At 47.1% G+C, this 20,651-nt stretch overlaps 1 protein-coding gene across 9 annotated transcripts in view; it reads right to left on the minus strand.

Annotated features, from left to right (window-relative positions):
* The window catches only part of ASAP2 (ArfGAP with SH3 domain, ankyrin repeat and PH domain 2), a 156,677-nt gene that overhangs the window by 91,135 nt on the left and 44,891 nt on the right, over positions 1 to 20,651 (minus strand). For all 9 annotated transcript variants that reach the window (XM_060309105.1, XM_030844548.2, XM_030844550.2 and 6 more), the window contains exon 2: positions 12,159 to 12,231. In XM_060309105.1, coding sequence (XP_060165088.1) covers positions 12,159 to 12,231 — 73 coding nt within the window. The remainder of the gene's footprint in view (positions 1 to 12,158; positions 12,232 to 20,651) is intronic.

The following is a 20,651-nucleotide window of genomic DNA, read 5'->3' on the forward strand; positions in this document are numbered from 1 at the left end:
TATTTATTTTTGGCTGCGCTGGGTCTTCGTTGCTGTGCGCGAGGGCTTTCTCTAGTTGCGGCGAGCAGGGGCTACTTTTCGTCGCGGTGCGCAGACTTCTCATTGCGGTGGCTTCTCTTGCTGCAGAGCACGGGCTCTAGGCATGCGGGCTTCAGCAGTTGTAGCTTGTGGGCTCAGTAGTTGTGGCTCACGGGCTCTAGAGCTCAGGCTCAGTAGTTGCGGCACACGGGCTTAGTTGCTCCGCGGCCTGTGGGATCTTCCCAGACCAGGGCTCGAACCCATGTCCCCTGCGTTGGCAGGCGGATTCTTAACCGCTGCGCCACCAGAGAAGTCCCCCTGCGACTTTCAAAACTTCATGCAAAACTCATATCCATCAAGACTTTCCTGGGGCGTCCCCTCTGACCTTATGGAGACCTCTTGATTGTTAACACAGGATGTACCTGGACTGGTGATGTCTGGCACAGGCAGCCAGCAATGGAGTTAAGAAGGTCAAGGTGTGGGCTGACTATTAAAATGTGTAAACTGCTGTCTGTGATCGCCTGATATCCTTTGATCCTGCCCTATATGAAGGACAACAAAATGACACTTGGAGTCTGTGTGAATAACTGAACACAACCCCAGTTACTTCTCACTAAAATTCCTGCAGCAGCACACCTGGGGGGACGGGGAGTGCTAAGGGATCAAGACTGACCTACTGGATGATGTACTGTTTACACTGGTTCTCTCTGTCCCTCTTTAGCGATGTTGTAGGCTCAGATGACAGAAACCTATCAACGTTCAACGTTATCGATCCATCCTGTATTTCCTGAATACCCCATCAGTCGAGAACTTCCCTGGATGCCAGCATAGAATCCAATCGTGGCAAAAGCCTACTGCGCCGCAAGCACTAACGAATGCAAAGATTCAGGACATGGAGCCCCTGCATCCAAGGAACAGCTTCCAATGAGAGACACGCACACACCAATCAATTTGGCGCAAAGACAGGTTGTAACGAGGATGACCCTGGAGGAATTCGGGGTGCCTGGTACGGCCAGAGCACGGGGAGAGTCCACAGATGACGTGGCTGGAGAGGCAGGAGGGGGCCAGGGGAAGGACTTCATCCCAGGCACCCCCAAAAGGTTGCAAACTGACAGGATAAGACTTGCATTTAAGAAAAGTGAAATTGGAGGGGACAAAGATGAACCAGGCTTGGTACCAGCCAACACACAATTTAGCAAGACAAAAACAAATTAGCAAGACAAAGATAAACATGCAATAACAATCCACGTGGTATACATGACAGGAGGGGGAAAAGAGGACATTTCCTGGGGCCTGTGGACAGGAAAGGCTTCTCAGAGGAGAAGCTTACAGGAATTTTCCTTCAGAATCCAACAGAGGGTGAGATTAAAACTGGGCTGCCAGCTGCTTGCCTCATCCAACTCGCCTTATCCTAGGAGCTCCTTCAAGTCAGAGGAGACAGGGGCTCCTGCTAATGAACTGGCAGGGCCCCCCGTGAGCCGGGAGCCCCCAGAGGCCGGGCAGGCACAACAGGGAGGTGAGTCAACATCTGCTGGATGTGGACCACCAGCGATTAGAAACTACATCGATCACACTGACGCCCTTTGCTGGCAAAGCCATCTGATGAGCTACGTTACAGGACGTGCGTGTGGCCACTACATGGCGTGCTCAGCCTTTCCCCCTCTGTTTTTACCTCACTGTACCTGAGGGATACAATTCCCATCACTTACAGCAGACGCCCCCAGCCCACCTCCACGGAGAGCACAGCAGACCAGGAGAGAAGTGACTCCTGTGGCCTCAGGGACAAGTAGCCCCCTGAAAATCAGTGGTCTCAAAGCCCATGTAACAACAGCCATTCACGGAGGGGAGACTTCACCCATTTACAGAGTCTCCTTCATCGTCACCACAACTCTGCAGGATTTTACAGATGAGGAAACACATTCAAACATATTTGCTAAATAACATAGTCAGTGTTTTACGGTAAGTAAGGCAAATAGCCAACTCTGTGATGGTATCCCCATCCACAAACCATGGGGGTTTGGCTACATGAGTGGTTCTTTAATCTTCTCATTATCACAGACAACAATAAAAATGAGAAGAACACTGTGGATTATCTTTTTAGGAAAAGGTATCCTTGCATAATTTTTTGTACAATCTTTGGGATACAAGGACCCTTTAGGCCTGTCCATAGACCCAACACACCAGGTAAAAAGCCCTAACCTAGATGAGCATAAATCCCCTACCAAAAAATATGATGACCATGTTAATCAAATTTAATTAAGTATGATCATATTTGAGTATGTACGAACCACGTATAATTCAAGTTAATACTTGGGACATTAAGTCACAGATCTCAGCATACCTTCGGATGAGCTATCCTTCCATGATGAATATGTTGATCACAGCTGCCGGGATTCCACAAATTAGCCTTCTAAGTTCCAATCATTATCCTTAGCCATCAGAGAAGAGACAACGAGAATCTCAGAGCCTCATCACCGGAAGACGTCTCAAGGTCTCCGAGTGCACTTTCCCCCCCCACCCCCGCGACTTCCCTAGAGACAGAGGGCCACCAACCAGCCCTCCGCCGGGACCCTTCCCACACCCAGCTCACCGCTGGGGCTGCTCCCCCAGCTAACTTCCCCCTCAGATATGAGTCAAAACCTACTCTCATGAAACTACCCAGGAGAGAGGAACAGATAACATGTCTCACTTCCTCATGCCAGAGGAAAGCCTTCAGATGCGCCTTCTCCCACTCTCCCCAAGCAAAGACATCCTAGGTCCCCTCCTACCACAAGGTTTCCAGCTCTAACATGAGCTTCCTCCTAAAATGTTGCTCTTACAGCACAACAGTGGGACAACTAACTACCTTTTTTAGCAGCACTACATACTTCCCTAAGGTCACCTGTGCTCACCTTTGGCACACCTGTCACGTACTGGCTCCCATTGAACTTGTGACCAAGCAAAACCACCTGGAGGTTTTTCATCAGCCATATGACACCTAAGATGCTCCTATGGCGTCACTGCTCGGTGTTTCTCCCCTGTGCACCCTTGCTCACATCCAGGCAGTGTGGCGCCGTGGGCACAAGGAGAGACTGGGAAGCACATCTGGTTTTGAATCTCAGCTCCTCTAACTGCCAGCTAGACAGCCCTGGGTCAATCACTCCTCTGTGCCTCACTGACCTCATCTGTAAATGGAGTTACTGATAGTACCTAACTCACAGAGCTGGTGTGAGGATTAAACTTATGCATTTATTTATTAGCACAGTGCTTGGCCTACAATCAATACTCTATATGAGTGTGAGATTTTTTATTATTGTTATGTTTCCACTCAAATTTATGAAAGTACATCAATACAGATGTATTTTCTTTGCTTTATCATCATTTGTTACAATCTATTCTTTTTTTTAATCACAGATATGGTATACACACATCCTTTGTACCCTCAGTTTTACTGTCTGAAGACTTCATCATAAGAATTTTTCTTCACGTTGCTACATAACCGTAATTCCATCAAGTAGCTATATTCTAATTTAGTTACAGGAGGCTTTCAGTTTTTCACTTTGATAAGCAATGCAAGAACGCAATGAGCATCCCCAGTAAAGATTTTATTTTTCTTGATGTGCACGGCCAAACTGCTTTCTAAAAACTCCATGCACCAGCTTTCAAGGCCACAACAAAGTAGCAGAAAACCAGCTTCACTTTATTCTTGACAAACACTGCGGATTATAATTTAGTTATTCTCTTATGTAACAGGTGGGAAGTCATGCCAGATACAGTACCTTCTTAACGCACAATGAAATTTCACTTCCTAAACAATTACATATATTTCTTCTGAACTGCTCTATCCTAATTATGATATGGTAATAGAAACAATTCTGTGTTAATTTAATAGCCACATCCTAATTAGCATTGCAAACAACAGGGAGAAACACACACAAAAATTCTCATTTTCTTTTGTAGGCAGAAGATGGTAAGGGTTTGACGGAAAATTAGCATTTCTTTCTTTGCATTTTTCATTTCCAGGATGTGCCAATTTCTCTAAAAAAGGGTAAAGAAGGGATATCCCACTCTCAGTAAGAATAGCTCCACCAAGTCTTTAAGATACAGTAATTCTAGAGAAGTGAAAATCAAAGTCTCTTGTTGCTTCCTTCTTGATAAAGATGAATTTTTCCACCCACTGATATGTCAAATAGCTGAAAAATGTTAGCATCAACTTCTTGGGGGGGAAAAAAAACACCTATGAGCTGAGACAGAGATTGGGAAAGTTCAGACTAAGAACAGTATTAGAATAAATATGAACTGGGTTTTTTTTTTTTTTAAAGAGGTCAGATAGTCTATTGTAAGTGGGAAAAATTACTGTAGAAACAGTTTCTCAACAAATCATCATCATAACTGCTTTTGCAAACCTGTACACAAGACGTTCTAGAAAATACATCCAGCTGTGTTGTTATCCTTTTGAAAACTGGGAGCAAACATAGTGTACTTGCTATTGTGTAAGAAAAGTATTGTTTTGCATATATTGGGAACATACTGATAACCTTTTGGCTCAGTCCAATGTTTAAAGTCGGGGGGAGGGGGCAGGGGTGTCTAAGGTGGTATTTTCAAGACCAGCAGCTTCACCATCACCTGGGAACTTATTCAACTAGCAAATACTCAGGCTCCATCCTGGACCTACTGAGCCGGAAACTCTGAGGGTAGAGACCAGCAATCTGTGTTTTAACAAGATCTCCAAGGGACTCTGGGGTGCTCTCAAGTTTCAGAACCGCAACTCTAAAACGGGGGTTGGCAAACTTTTCCTAAAAGCAAGAGAGAGAGATTAAAGGATTTTGTAGGCACCAAGAGGCAATACAGAGGTTATTGGGTATATATGTGCTAAGATGCTAAAAACCATGCTTAGCTCACAGGCTGTAAATGACACAGCTGGCTACTCCAAGGCATCTCAACCACTCCCCCGCCCCTTCCACATATATAAATCTGTATAAATCCTGTTTACCCCTAAAATTTTAAGTTGATCTCTCCTACACTAAGAGGAGAGTGTAAGAACTTACAGCAGAAATGTAATAACATACAAATGAATACTACTGACATGTACTATGTGTCTGCCGGCCTCTGTGCTGACCACTGCAGGGACACACGGGAGGTACATTTGCAGCTGTCGTGCTGTTCATGTGTCCAGAACCACATCTGTCACTTTTTCATGTTACCTCAGTTACTCGTCACTAACAAGCCCATGAAATATTAATACTCTCCTTTTACATATGAGGAAACTGAGGCTCAGAAAGATAAACAACTTTGCCGGCGTCACAGACTTTCTGAGCGGCACCGCCAGCTTTGACTCCAGGATTCCTGGATCCTAACACCCATGTGCTCTTTCTCCTAAACCACACCGCCTTTCAGAACAGGTCATGGATCTCAGGGCTTGTCATCTAACTGGGGGGCAAAGATCAACAGACATAAAACTATTTATAAAGAGCAAGATTTAAAGAGAGAGTAGAGTCTGCATATTAGATACTCTTTCAGTTTTGGCTGAAAGAAAAATCAAAACTGATTCAACCTCAAAACTCACAATTCAGAGGGGGACTGTGGTCAGCAGAATGCTGTCCCCTCCCCGACAAAGACGTACACTCCTAACCCCTGCAGGCAGGGATACTGTGCCATCCGAGGTTGCAGATGGAATTCAAGTTGTTAATCAGCTCAACTGGAGATGGGAAGATTATCCTGGATCACTGGGTGGGCCCAATGTAATCACAGGTCCTTAGATGTGGAAGAGGGAAGCAGAAGAGTCAGTGTCTGCTAGGGACTGAACTGTGTGTCATTCCCCTCCTCCCCCCAATCAAATTCATACGTTGAAGGCTTAACCCCCAGTATGATGGTATGTGGGGGGTGGGCCTTTGGGAGATAATGAAGTTTAGATGTGCTTCAGAGGGGAGGGCCGTCAAGATACGACTAGTGTCCAGAGCCTGCTCACTCTAGCATGCCTACGCTCTCTGTCTCTCTCTTTCTCCACCACGTGGGGACGCGGTGAGAAGACGGCTCTCTGCAGGCCAGGGAGACACCCTTCACCAGAACAAGAGCATGCCGGCACCCTGATCTCAGACTTGCAGCCTCCAGCACTGTGAGACAAATGTCTGTGGTTTAAGCCTCCCACACTGTGGTACTGTCACGGCAGCCCATGCAGACTGAGACAGCGTCAGAGTGACAGAGTGTGAGAAAGACTCCACCAGCCACTGCTGGCTTTGAAGATGGAAGGAGGCCCCTAGCCGAGGAACTCAGGGGCTTCTAGAAGCTGGAAGGGGCAGGGAAACCTACTTGCTTCCAGGAAGGAAGCCAGCCAACACCTTGATTTCAGCCCACTGAGGCCACTTTGGACTTCTGACCTCCAGAGCTGTAGGTGAATCAGTGTCATCTGGAGGTGCTCCGTTTGTGGTAATTTGTTACAGCAGTCACAGAAAACTAATAATACCGAGAGTTAAAGGAGGCTGACACCGCGTCAAGTCTCAGCGTCAAGTCTCAGCTCGATGGAGACAGCTGCGTGGGCCTTCAACAGGCGCCTGGGACAGGAGCGCGTGCGTACAGACCAGGAGCAGGGCCAGATGGGAGACTGTGTGAAAGACACACACACGGCTGTGACACGCTCGTGCAGCAGGGAGCCACCGGTCAGCCTGGAGCAGAGAGAGACCGCGGAGGGCAGGGAATCGCTTAGAGATCAGCTGGGGCCAGCCCATGACCAATCAGGACACTCGGCAGAAAAGTCCTGCTGGCACATAAATTAAGGAACATGAGACAGGAAAATGTACACAGCAGTGTGAGGCATAAATACTAAATTATTTTCACTGTTCTTTTAATAATGCATAAAACTAGCGTTCTTCCTATGCAAGCAGTCGCCTAAGGATGTTGAACACTCTAATGATGGAACCACTTCGGGGACTTCTCCTGGAACTAACGGCAGTCAGAGCCAGAAGGATGGTAGTTACAGCGCTCCTAACCGAGGTGGTCGCCAGCAGCTCAATCCCTTACTGAATATGCCTGGCTCATTTCCGACATCTAGTTCTAAAGAAGTTTAATCTATCCTTAAATTCCCCCACTAAATATATTCAAAAGAATGTGCTACTAAAAGCAGCTCTAGAGAAGAGATCCAAAATGCTGTGAACGATGTCAGCAACTCGCAGGAGAAGGTACAGGGCTTCCTCAGGTGACTCTTTTGAAGGAGACAACACTTGCTCTGAAATAAAGACTTCAGGATCAGGATTCTGGCTTAAAAAAAAAAAATTCAGAATTCACAGCCTTATAATAACTCAAACTTGGCATGATATAAAGATGGGTAAAAGAGGGTCCCTGCAAGGTCAGGCTGACGGTCAGCCTGCTGTGTGTGGTACCTCAGAAAGGACACAGGCTGGTGTCCAAATGCCACGTTAAAATTCCAGAGCAAACGTTTCAACTTCCGAAGCCTCAGTTTCCTCCGATCAAGCAGCAAAATGCCATTTCAAGCAGACCGAAAAGCATGAACAGAGAGAAGAGGACACGAAACGTGGCACGTTGGGGCAAAAGGCAAGTCATATCAAAAAAGGGCGCAGAGGGCTTCCCTGGTGGCGCAGGGGTTGAGAATCTGCCTGCCAACGCAGGGGACACGGGTTCGAGCCCTGGTCTGGGAAGATCCCACATGCCGCGGAGCAACTGGGCCCGTGAGCCACAATTACTGAGCCTGCGCATCTGGAGCCTGTGCTCCGCAACAAGAGAGGCCGTGATAATGAGAGGCCCGTGCACCGCCATGAAGAGCGGCCCCCGCTCGCCGCAACTAGAGAAAGCTCTCGCACAGAAACGAAGACCCAACACAGCCGTTAAGTAAGTAAGTAAGTAAATAAATAAATAAATAAGAAGGGTGCAGAGAGTTGGGAGGGACTCCGCACAGGTAGCCTGGGTCCAGGTGATGCAAGGAGCTGGGACCAAATCTGGTCTTCTGCCATGTTTACTAACCCGAGGCTCGCGGTGGGAGCGGTTAAGGGATGCGGTAGTAGTTTCACAGGCAAAGTAATCTGCAAAAGGTTAAGACCAATTTCCCCTCACAATTCACTTTAGCGTATTAAAGTCTTTGGCTAGTCCTGCAGGATGAAAAACCTGTTACCCGTGCTTTAGTCCAATTTCCCTAAAATTCCGGAGCCCACAGAGGCCTCCCCCATCTCTCCCAGGCTCTGGAACGTCACGAACATCAATGTGGACAAGAAACTCTGCAGAGTTGTGAGCAGAGAAGCAACACCACTGAGTTCTGTTTTAGAAAATGACTCTGGGGCAGGTAAAGCAATGAGGTTTATGGCACACGCTCAGCAATATAGGTCAGAAACGCAGATTGGCCACAAGTGGTGTTAAATTCGTAAAAGCCAGATTCCTGACACCAAAGTGCTTACACCTTCCCCTTCTAATGTCTGTTTGCTGAAAACTTCCCCTTCCGGGTGCCGGGCCAGCCTCAGGAGCCACTCAAGTCCTTCCTCCAGGCTGGCGGCAGTCACAGAACCAGTGTTTACACGTGACTGCATCTTATTTCTGAGCAGAACACCTCTCAACATAGGGTTTTAAGATCACTTTTGAACCTGGTCAGGTCAGAATATGAAATATCCCTTTTATACAAGGCTTAAATTATAAACTCAAAAAGCCCAAGTGAACACAACAAAAAAGAAATCTCTTAAGATCCTTTTTGAAATCTGCTGTTTGTCAACAAAACTGAGCATCCATCTCTTGGCGGTTTCTTTTTTTTCTTTTTTAAAATTTTATTTATTTATTTATTTTTGGCTCTGTTGGGTCTTCATTTCTGTGCGAGGGCTTTCTCTAGTTGCAGCGAGCGGGGGCCACTCTTCATCGTGGTGCGCGGGCCTCTCACTATCGTGGCCTCTCTTGTTGCGGAGCACAGGCTCCAGACATGCAGGCTCAGTAGTTGTGGCTCACGGGCCTAGTTGCTCCGTGGCATGTGGGATCTTCCCAGACCAGGGCTCGAACCCACGTCCCCTGCATTGGCGGGCAGATTCTCAACCACTGCGCCACCAGGGAAGCCCTCTTGGTGGTTTCTTGACGTCTTGAGGACAGCCTGTCAATGCCAGCACAGTGGGGGCCTCGCAGCAGGGTGGCCGCGTGGCCGCTGACCTCAGCCCTACCCGGCAGGAAGCTGAGCTCCAGAAGCAACCAGGGAACACCGGCAACCCTCTGCTCTCAGGTTCCCCCTTTGTAAACCGAGAACAAGTCTTTACAACGATGTGCTGTAAAGATGAGCATAAGGTACAGAAAGCCCAAGGTACACAGGAAGTGTTCAAACATGAAACAATCATTATTCTTCTTGTCCACCTCCTACTTTATCCAGGAAAAGAGCTTTTCCCGGGGGGTGACCGCCTTTTCGGATACTGCAACACCCATTTCAGCAAATCTCAGTGCTGTATTAAGCGGAGGGAGTTTTATACTCGTCTTTGATATTTACTTTTAAATAGAAAAAAAATTAATAAAAATTTCCCTACACATTTACTTCCAGTTAGGTGTTAGTCACTGAAAACTGACTCTATTTCCGTCTTTCATAAAATCAGTGGTTGTCAGGTAATCAGTTAATATCTATGTACCGGCAAGCTAAGCATGGTGGCGGTTTTTGTTTTTGTTTTGTCACTTGTTTTTAAAAAACTGTAGAGGATAAACAACAAGGTCCTACTGTATAGCACAGGGGACTATATTCAATATCCTGTGATAAACCATAATGGAAAAGAATATGAAAAAGAATGTATATATATGTATAACTGAATCACTTTGCTGTACAGCAGAATTTAACACAACATTGTAAATCAACTATACTTCAATAAAATAAAAATTTAAAAAAACTGTAGAGGACTTCGAAGAGCATCTAGATGGGGGTTTATCAACCTTGGCATTACTGACATTTGGGGCCATATAATTCTTTGTTGGGGGCTGTCCTGTTCATCACAAGACCTTCAGCAGCATCCCTGGCCTCTAGTGCACACACACACATACACACATACACACACACACACACATACATACACACACATACATACACACACACATACATACATACACACACACACACACAGACACACACACACTCTTCAGCTGTTAATAACCAAACTGGGACAAATCACCCTGGCTGAGAACAATTGATCCCCATTCTAACCTAAATGACTGGTTTTGAGACAAGGAAACCATGGCTAAAAGATGCTAAGTAGGAAATACGTTAATATAAATGTTTCAGACATTACATGAAATTTCTAAAAATCTTATATGTTCTGGTATAATGTTATAAGTCATAATTCTAGTTATTACTTTAAAATGTATATCTCAGATATAACTAAATTTCCTTGTCAATTGCATTATTATGAACTTTTATCAAATCTTTAACCGTGGTCATTTTTAAGTCTTTTGTCATTTACAGACAGTTCTGGGTGTACTCTGATGCTTTTGCAAAAATGTTCCTATAAAAGGGTTTCATCTTCAAGGAATTCATGGAAAAGACTCTGACAAATACAGGTTTCTGGTAACTGACTATACTGCTGAACTGAATAAGCATTTTCAGAACTCTAATGGAAAACTGATGAATTCATTAAAGTGCTAACAAAAGATCAAGATGAAAAAAATTAATTACATGGGACTGAGTGAACTGATGAGGAAGATTATAATTTTTGTGACTTTCTGTTTGAATTAAAAAAATAAAAAATCCCACAAGGACCCAGAGGCAAAAAATATACAAATCAATTTTCACTGCAAAGTAAAGGAGCTGTTACAGTGGAGGATTCCTGGACTGAATGTCAATATTATGACATAGTGTGAGTGTGTTTCGTGTTTGGTAATTGCAATCATTGTTGCTTCTGTTGTGGTCATCCATTTACAATGCTTGGTGTCAGTTTATTTATCTCTTGTAAAAATAAAATACAGTGTGTATGTGTGAAAAAAAAAAGAATAGTTTTGGAGATTTTTGAAATCTATATGTATTTCTATATCTATATCTGTATCTATTCAAACACACAGTGTGTATCCTTTTGCTCAATGTTTTATCTGTGACATTCATCTATGTGGCTGCATATACTTATAGTTAATTCATTTTCATTCTATACAGTATTCCATTGCACAAGTATGACTTTTTTAATCCATTTAAAAAAAAAAAAAGTAACTTCTAAGTAACTTCTTAGAAGTTACTTTAGTTATGCTAAGTTATGCTACTTTAGTTACGCTAAGTAACTTCTTCCAGGGTATGACAGCCAGCACCACAAACTCCAGGTCCAGAAAGCTTTCACACTTAGTCGGGAACTAGCTCAGTCAAGAACAAATTAAGTTCCTGCTCGTCTTTGCCTTCCCAAACTTATTTCACATTCATATGGTACTTGTCATAAACAAATTAATATCTGTCTAATCATATTAACATCAATGTAATTGCCATATATAAAATATGCAAATAGGGCTTCCCTGGTGGCGCAGTGGTTGAGAGTCCGCCTGCCGATGCAGGGGACGCGGGCTCGTGCCCCGGTCCCGGAAGATCCCACATGCCGCGGAGCGGCTGGGCCCGTGAGCCATGGCCGCTGAGCCTGCGCGTCTGGAGCCTGTGCTCCGCAACGGGAGAGGCCACGGCGGTGAGAGGCCCGTGTACCGCAAAAAAAAAAAAAGTATCTTCTATCATTAGTAACGTTTTGTGCAGGGAGCAGACCTGCCACACACGTGCAGCCCATCATCTTTGGGTCAGAAGTTGCAGTGTTTTTTGTTTTTAACCTATTTATATAAGTCTAGATCAAATATTACTTTGAGTAGTTGATCATGTTTTTATACTTATTAATTTTCCTCCCAGACAAGAAAGGCAAGAATTGGATAAGAGAGAAATGGAAAGGGCATCTGGCATAATTAACAGCACAAACCAAATAACAGAGGCAGGAGTGAGTCCACCGTTCCTAGCCAGCCTGGCAAAGCTGGTCCACGCAGGGCCATCACGCGAGACTCAGCTACACTTCAGAGAACCGGAAGCACCCATGCTTCTAAAACGTACACATCCCAACTCACCTCTCTAATTTGTATGCCCAGGAAAAGAAGTTTGGCTGATTATTCATTAATGGTTGATTAACATTATGATATCAGGACTGCAAACACAAAATTTTCCACAAAGAAACCCCCAGGAAAGGATGCATACTCACCCAGCCCAGAGATGTTTATTGCTTTCACGGATTTCTTCATTTTGTAAAGAACCATCCGGTCCACGTCCAAAGCCTAAAATACAGAGAATGTATTCATTAAAACGTGTTTGATCTTAGATCACAGCTTCAGAGAGCAGCCACAGGAGCGCCATGTGGAGGCCCCTCTGGGGTTGCCTCCGTGGGACCGGTGCTCAGTGTGGTGGGAATGAAGATGGAGCAGGTGGTCCCTAAAAGCCACCACCTTGTCACGTGCCTCATCCACCTGAAGCTCCCGAGCCGCCTCTGCCCTCACTGCCTGCTGGACACCAGCCTTCTGCGGTGAAGTGAGTTAACCTGGACCACCTCTGCTTCCACCAACCCTCAGGTCTCCCTGTGAACCAGCGAGCCCTGGGGGTGTGCCAGCCTGCCAGGGCCCGTCCCCCGCATAATCAAACAGACACACTTCCTAATGTTCTCCTCTAAAGGCACACACCTGTTCACCACTGTATCCTCAGCACCCAGCAGAGAGCCTGGCAGACAACAGGACTCAAAACACAGCTCAGAAAATGACCATGAGACTAGCAAGCCCGGCAGGACCCCAAGCCAGACAACGGTTGTCCCTGCTGAGCCCAGAAACAAGGGGCAGCCACTGAAAGCTTCTTACTCTTAGCAGGGGGGAAAGGTCATGCTGGCCGCAGTGAGAACAACGGGGCAGGCAGGAAGTGGATTCAGGGAAAGGCTACCCAAAGGTGAGGGCCCGGCCGGGACCCACAGACGGAAGCTCGACGCAGGGCAGCAGACATGCTGGAAAAGTCAGGGAGTGGCCTTCGAGATCGACTCTGCCACTCTCAACCAGGTTTTAGTACTCCAGTTGCCGGCCCTCCCACAGATGACAGAGTAATCTTCTGTCCACAGGGGTCTGGCTCAGTTGCGCTGAGAGAAATGGGAACTGGGGGTAGTCAGATGCCTCAGTGTGGAAGGCCGACAGCAGAGGAAATGCCCTTTATCACACAGCTGAACTCTGACAAATTCCCTCCCATGTTACACTGTGGGGCACACCCCTCCCTGATCATTCATTGCAGGAAGCCTTGTAAAAATGCCACCAGATGGAAACTGTACCCTTGTCATTAAAGGCACGCACTGTTTCCTGAACTCAGGAAAGAGAAGATGAACAGTAACTGTTGGTTTTCTAGTCTATTATGAGGAGCTTAGAAGTACAGGTGAGGTGGGCGGTAGAGGTGATTTTTAATTAAAATTACAAGAGGGAAAAGCAATTACCTCGCCACTCAAAAACACACCCCTCATTACAGTATGTATTTACAGATAATTAAGGTTGAACTTGGTCAGGAGAAGTTAAAATGATTAAGACTGAATGCTGGAAAAAGTCTCTGTCAATTATATATAAAAACAGCATGGGAATTTTAGAACAAAAATAATAAAACTCGAGAGTCTCAAGGAACCAAAAGTTTCTACCAATCAGGCTGAGACTTCCGACCAGATCATGCACTCACCACACCCTGCCCTCTGCAAAATCCACCTAAACTTAGGAGAAGGAAAAAAGCTGCAACTGTAACCAGAAAGCTTAGGAGAAGGGAAAAAAAGCTGCAACTACAACCAGAATTTGTGTGTAAAAACTATAAACAAGCAAAAATCTAATAGACAATACGGCCCTAAGTAGGAACTGCGCAAAAGCCTAAGTCTGGCCAAAAACCTCATTAATTCTGAGGACCCAGACCACAGCTGACCTTTAGTTTACAAAGCAAATTTCAGGGAGTAAATTCATCACATAAACAAGACTGTAGGGACGTGTCACAGATATTTCAGAGGAAAATAAACAACTGTCTCCAACCACTTTAAAAGCATCTCTTTTGATCCCCTAAACTGTTATATTAATAGCCACGGCTCTTATTTATTCATGGAAGCAGCTCTCCTCCAAGTCCACGGCTGGTCTGGGATCCTGTGCAGCGTGGGAAAGGACAGCCTGCCTGGGAGGACGCTCACACTTTTCCTTTTCAGACCTGTGCTGTCCAGGATGGTAGCCACTGGCCACAGAGGAATATTTAGAGTAAAATTTAGAGTAAAATTAAAATGTAATAAAATTTATTAGCCAGCTCCTCAGTCTGGCTACCTTTCTCAAGAGCTCCAGCCACGTCCCATGTACTGTTTCTAAGCACACTCCGCTTCATGCTTCTCCTCTGTACCTGCATTCCTCTGTGTGCCATCCCCCAGGGCTACCCCGTAAAGCACTGGTAGCACCTAGGGGGTCCGTTCCCTCCTCCCTCCGTGCGACACGCCTGTCTCCCTTTGGAGGGCTGCCTCAGTCTTTGTTCCCAGGGCCCTACAGGGCCCTACATCGGGCACGGAGGCACCTATGTCCTGATGCTGGCCCAAGGGGCCAAAACTGCAGTCTGTCTGAGATGAATCTTGATCATTCAGGGTCCACAAGCCACTTCTGTCCCTCGGCCTGTTTTCATGCAGCCATGCACTAAGGATCTGTACAGATGAATATTTCCAATCCATGTGATGATGGGGTGATGGAGAATACTAACTCTGAACAACCAATTAAGAGAAAGGTTCGTACATCAACTACACTTCAAATAAACAAATAAATAATGAAAAAAGAGAGAGAAATGTTATCCCCCCAGAAAGGATTCCATTCTTCTATGGACCTAGAGTCTGTCACATAGAGTGAAGTAAGTCAGAAAGAGAAAAACAAATGCCGTATGCTAACACATATATATGGAATCTAAAAAAAGAAGAAAAATGGTTCTGAAGAACCTAGGGGCAGGACAGGAATAAAGATGCAGGCGTACAGAATGGACTTGAGGACACGGGGAGGGGGAAGGGTAAGCTGGGACTAAGTGAGAGAGTAACATTGACATCTATACACTACCAAATGTAAAATAGATAGCTAGTGGGAAGCAGTTGCATAGCGCAGGGAGATCAGCTCTGTGCTTTGCGACCACCTAGAGGGGAGGGAGGGGATATGGGGATATACGTATGCATATGGCTGATTCACTTTGTTTTACAGCAGAAACTAACACAACATTGTAAAGCAATTATACTCCAATGAAGATATTAAAAAAAATATTCCACTCTTCTTAGTAGACCTGCACTACCAAAAAAATTATACTCCATTACTATCATTATTATTATTATATTTTAATTTTCATTAAAAAAAATTTGTGGAAATTTCTTTTCTCTCTTATGTAAGGATGTACATAATTTTGCCTCAATTTTGCCTCTAGGCCTGAAAATCCTAAATATTTTAGGCCCACAAAGCCTAAAATATTTACTATCGGGCCCTTTGCAGACAAAGTCTGCTGACCCCTGACCTGAGGATCCACACAAACGTTCCTCCTGCACCGTCAGCCGGCCCTGCTGCTCCTGCCCTGGACTAGAGGCGACAACACAGGGCCGGCTTGGTCCCTAGCACCCTAAGGTCACAATTTGAGCCAGCAAGGGTGGGAAGGGCCTGGCTTATTCTTGGAACCCAGAGATTCTGCCCTGGAGGGGACAAGAGGACAGCTGACCACAGGCCTCCCCATTTGGGCCATGACCCATGCCTGTCCCATCTCCTCTCCCCTTGTTCCTTTCATGAAAGGCCAACTGGAGAAGAAATGACATAAAACCAAATAACAGAACAAAACAATGCCCAGACCTGTGCCCCAAGGACAGCTTTGCCAAGAAAGAGTCATACAGATATTTAGATGGCGGCTTTCCCTCAGCGCACATTTGACTTAACTTTTGAAGTAACAGAGAATGGTAACGACAGTGTCAAATATTTCCAGACCACTTCTGGGAAGCACAGAAATGCAATGTGGCCTGCAGGCTCGGTTTAAAGTGAGGGCAATAATGGATCGACCTCCTCCTGGGAATAAAGCAGAGGCCCAGAGAACAGCAGGTGTCATGAAGCATTAAGATCAAATAAATAGCCAAGCTAGATCACAGCTGTGCGGAACGTGTGCCTAAGGACAAGCACGACACACTCTGGTATTACCTAATAATATTGAAGTTGCTCATAGTATGTGAATGTTTGCACCGGAAGACACATACAAGGATGTTCATGACACGCTTCCAAGTAGCTGAAAACTGGACAAACCCAAATGCCTGTCAACGGGAAAACAGATGAGCTGTTGTGTATTCACATAACAGAACGCTACACGGCAATGGAGATGAACAATCTTTACCCACCCAGAACACAAATGAAACTTCACAAAAATATTAAAGATGCAAGTTGCAAAAGTAAACGTGCACTATAATACCATAAAGTTGTTTTAAAAAAACAGACGAAATTATGGGACTTCCCTGGTGGCGCAGTGGTTAAGAATCTGCCTGCCAATGCAGGGGACAAGGGTTCCATCCCTGGTCCGGGAAGATCCCACATGCCACAGAGCAATTAAGCCCGCGAGTCACAACTACTGAAGCCCACGCACCTAGAGCCCGTGCTCCGCAACAGGAGAAGCCACCGCAATGAGGAGCCCGTGCACCTCAACGAAGAGTAGGCCCCGCTCGCCACAACTAGAGAAAGCCTGCGTGCAGCAACGGAGACCCAATGCAGCCATAAATAAATTAATTTTAAAAAATAAAAATAGACAAAATTAGATTATGTTTAGGGATGTAGATTATGTTTATGTTTAAGGATGTAGATGTTGCTGAGAAAAAATGAGAAAGAGCCCCGAATGCCTAACCTAGGAGAATAACCACAAACTATAGGGCACTCCTACGATTCAAGTCCAGACAGTTGTTAGTATCACCGATGCCCACTGGGTCACACTACGTGAAAACATGGAGTGCAGAAAGAACGCAGACTATGTACAAATGCCCATGTTAACAAAGGAGAGCCCTGAGGTAAGTAAAGTTGAAGAACCAAGTACCCACAGGCACCCCACGGACCCTCTCCCTGGAGAGGTCAGCCCCCAGCACAGCCCCCGCTAGATCACTAATGTAGAGAAACGTAGGAAACAGATGAAGTGACTGCCAGCTTTATAAAAATGCTTCACGTCCTGATTTTTACTAGGGGGGAAAGCTACTGGGAGATCTGGGGGAGCTGAAAAGGGAAAGGCAAATTTTGGCAGAACAGCTACAACCCACCAGAAGCAAAGAAAGGCACCCCCAGTCTCCCCGGCCCTGGTGCCCTGTTCCCGGGGAGATGAAGGGCAGGGGGAGGGCCTGGCCTGGGTCCCCCGACCCTCCCAGAGTGCTCTGCTCCCTGGGGCTGACAAGAGAGCTTGGATGCAAGCAGGAAACGGGTGATCTCAGGAGACTAATCACAAACAGAATGGACCTTATCCCAGAAGGTGCTAACACACCCCTGGCAGAAAGTGGGAGGGAGGCGGTGCGGGCGCTGCGCCAGATGCGGCACCGCAGGCCTGGTGATGCAGAAGAGGCTGGGAAGGCGACCCTCGGCTGAGAGCGAGGCCAGCCTTCCACATCTGTCCCCGTCCCAGAGGACAACGTCATCACAAGCCAGGCTGATTTCCCCAGGAAACGAGGCTCAAGCCACGTGAACTCCACTTTGCGAACATAAACAGGGGAGCGAAGGCTGGAGATGGCCGTTTTCTTTCCAAGCCCCACACGCAGACGAGGAGAGCGAAGTGAGACTTCCGCCAACCACATCCACTCTGGGGGCAACGTCCCTACCCTCACCCCATCTAGCACACCCAGCCCCACCATTCCCACTGGGCCCTCGACGGGGGCCTTCCTGAGGTCAACTGGCTGCCACATTTGTGTCTTATATATTCTTTCAAAAAGTGCATCTCGTAACTGACCAGAGACTTTAAGCAACGCATGCATTGAAAATGGGAAAACCCATCATTCCATTCCATCTCCTAATCCCCTCCTAACACCCACGTCTCTAAGTCCACGATGTCACCTACAGGAAGTCACCAGAAAGAAAAGAACCCAAGAGAATGGGATCTTAGTTCTGGCCCCTCAGTGCTGTCCTGTTGGAGAATAGTGCAGAAGTTAGAAATCACTGGCTTTAGAATTGGACAGCCAGGCTCCACTTACTAGCAGCACAGTCTCAGAAAACTACTTCATCTCCCTGACTCGGTTTCTTCATCTGTAAGTTGGGAATAATAATATCTGCCTCCTAGGATAAGGTCATCAACATATACAGGGTCTGGCATATTGCAGGCACTCAATAATCAGTAGCCGTTGTCAGTGTCTTCTGGTTCTCAGAGGGTCTAAAACTATACCACACTTATGACCAAGTAAGGTAGCTGCTCGGAAGCACCATCACCCCAGTACTGTCCCAATCAATAGGATAAATATTTTCAGGTCTGATAATGGTTATGATAACAAGCGGAAATAACTCAGAAAAAAACACTTTTGTAGCTCTTGCCAGCCTTTCACTTCCACATGCATCCGTTTCCTTCCATCACTTTAAATTCTCCAAAACTTTTCCTGGTGCGTTTCTGACTCTCTAAATGGGTATCACGACAAAGGCAGGGCCACATGACTAGTGGTAGCACAGGGTGCTCTGGGCCATATCAGCTTTAACATTTAGGGAGAGGAGTGTGGAATCCCAGGTCTGAAGTGCAAGGGGATGGTGGGCACCTGGTATCAGTCTGTCCCCGCCCCGCACAGACCCCCAGGCATCAGGAACCCCACTCACAAAGCAAGGCCTCTAGGCGGGCTGGCCGCTCTCACACCTGCAGGGGCCACACCAAGCTCTGCCCACCCTCTGCTCACAAAGGGCCGCACTGTGAAGTTGGACGATGCCTGAAGCTCTACAGGTGTACCCAGGGAATGAACAGCCACAGTGTTACTCAGATAAGGTCATCAGCATTTGAGAGAAACACCTTTTAGTTCCGAAGACAGCAGGAGATGGGAGTCTAAAAAGGCATCTGCAGTCCCAAGGATCATAGACCAATTTAAATTCCACAAAGCACTTTAACATCCATTATCTTGGGCAACATTTACAACACCCTGTGCAATCATCACTTCCCCTAATTTAAAGTAGAAGAAACTGACTCAGAGTTTAAGTGACTTGCCCAAGGTCATTTATTTGGCTTTGAACTAAAGAAAGGCTAGGAGAGCTCCCGCAAACTAAGGGGGCAAGCTTCCCGAACTGTGCCCCCACCCCGTTTGCTAACAGCCTGGCTTCCAGAGGCCAGAGGGGCGCCAGGGAGCTCAGTGGGCTTCTGCAGCTGCCTTCCCTAACGTTCGGGAAAATCATCCCCCTTACACCCGACTCCCTGTGCTTCCTTTAAGCCCCTTTCCACTAAGCTCATCCAGGTGCACGGGCACAACTGCCCAGACTACCTGTGTAACCAGCCTGGGGCTTCAGAATCTTCCCAGGGGCCGAGGGCGTGGGTAGTGCATGAAGGCGGGTGTCGGATTTGTCACCATCTGCACACAATCTACTCCTGAGCTCTTCGAGAGGAAGATTAGATAAGACATGGCTAGCCTGCCGTCTGTTGATCTTCCACTTCTTGGTTCCTGCTTCCCATCCCAAAGACCTGGAGCCCTGCCCTGCAATGGAGTGGAAAGCAGGGAGGAGGGAAACCCAGAATGAGGAAGGGAGACCAGAGGAAAGAAGGAGCCAGCAGGCTTGTTGAGGCCCCAAAGCTGCCTGCCACACACAGAGCCACCCTCTAAACACAGCAGAGGGAGGTTTCTGAAAGAAGGAGGTGAAAATGCAAATAAGGCCAACGTGCTACCTGGATCCCGCGGTGCCCCTCCTGCTTTACCCCCAGAGTCTCGGTGCCTGTCCTCCATTCACACGCCCCGCCGATCCCCAAGGCTGCACGTCTAGGAACTAACCTTTTATTTTTCTGCAATTCAAGTAGTGCAGGAATGGGGGGAGAGAAAGATAAACTGGGGAGGCCAGGCGCGCATGGGAACCACCCAGGCACCTTCCTGCCCCAGAGCACGCGCCCTGCTCCCCACTTCATCCTCGTGAGCCCGGCTTATTGTGAGAGCACTGCTGGAGTAGAGAGCATGGCTGAGCACACAGAGCTGGGCTTTAATTCCTGCATCGCCACACACGAATGACTCCATCCCTGGGCCTCAGCTTCCACATCCCTAGGATGGGGCGATAACGTCTACTCGATATGGCGACCGTGAAGATTACACCACACGGGTGAGCACTGCCCAGCAGTTGGAGAGCATCCGCGTCGACCTGAGGACCCTTCCCCTCCCACCGCCCCGGCAGCTGGCACAGCACAGCACAGCAGGCAGCAGTGCAGCTGGTCACTGACTGGCACAGACCCACGGCTGCCGCTGGACCTGGCGGCTACCCTGGAGCGGCCTGCTCCAGCTCTCCTGCGGCCGCACCCTGTCCACATACGGTGAGAACAACAGGGGCCAGGGGGCGCACCTACCGGGAGCCCACGCCAACCCCCAGACCGCACTGCGGATACCCAGCCCCCCAGGACCCTGCATCCACAGCCTTGGTCTGAGTGGGCTTCTTCCCCACGGTGCCCCACCCTAGACTCAAAGGGTGGCCATCTGCGGGAAGAGATGGACAGAGCTTGGACGTACACTAGACACACATGCTGGGAGCGA

This window comes from Globicephala melas, chromosome 12, assembly GCF_963455315.2.
Source record: "Globicephala melas chromosome 12, mGloMel1.2, whole genome shotgun sequence".
Classification (NCBI taxonomy): Eukaryota; Metazoa; Chordata; class Mammalia; order Artiodactyla; family Delphinidae; genus Globicephala; species Globicephala melas.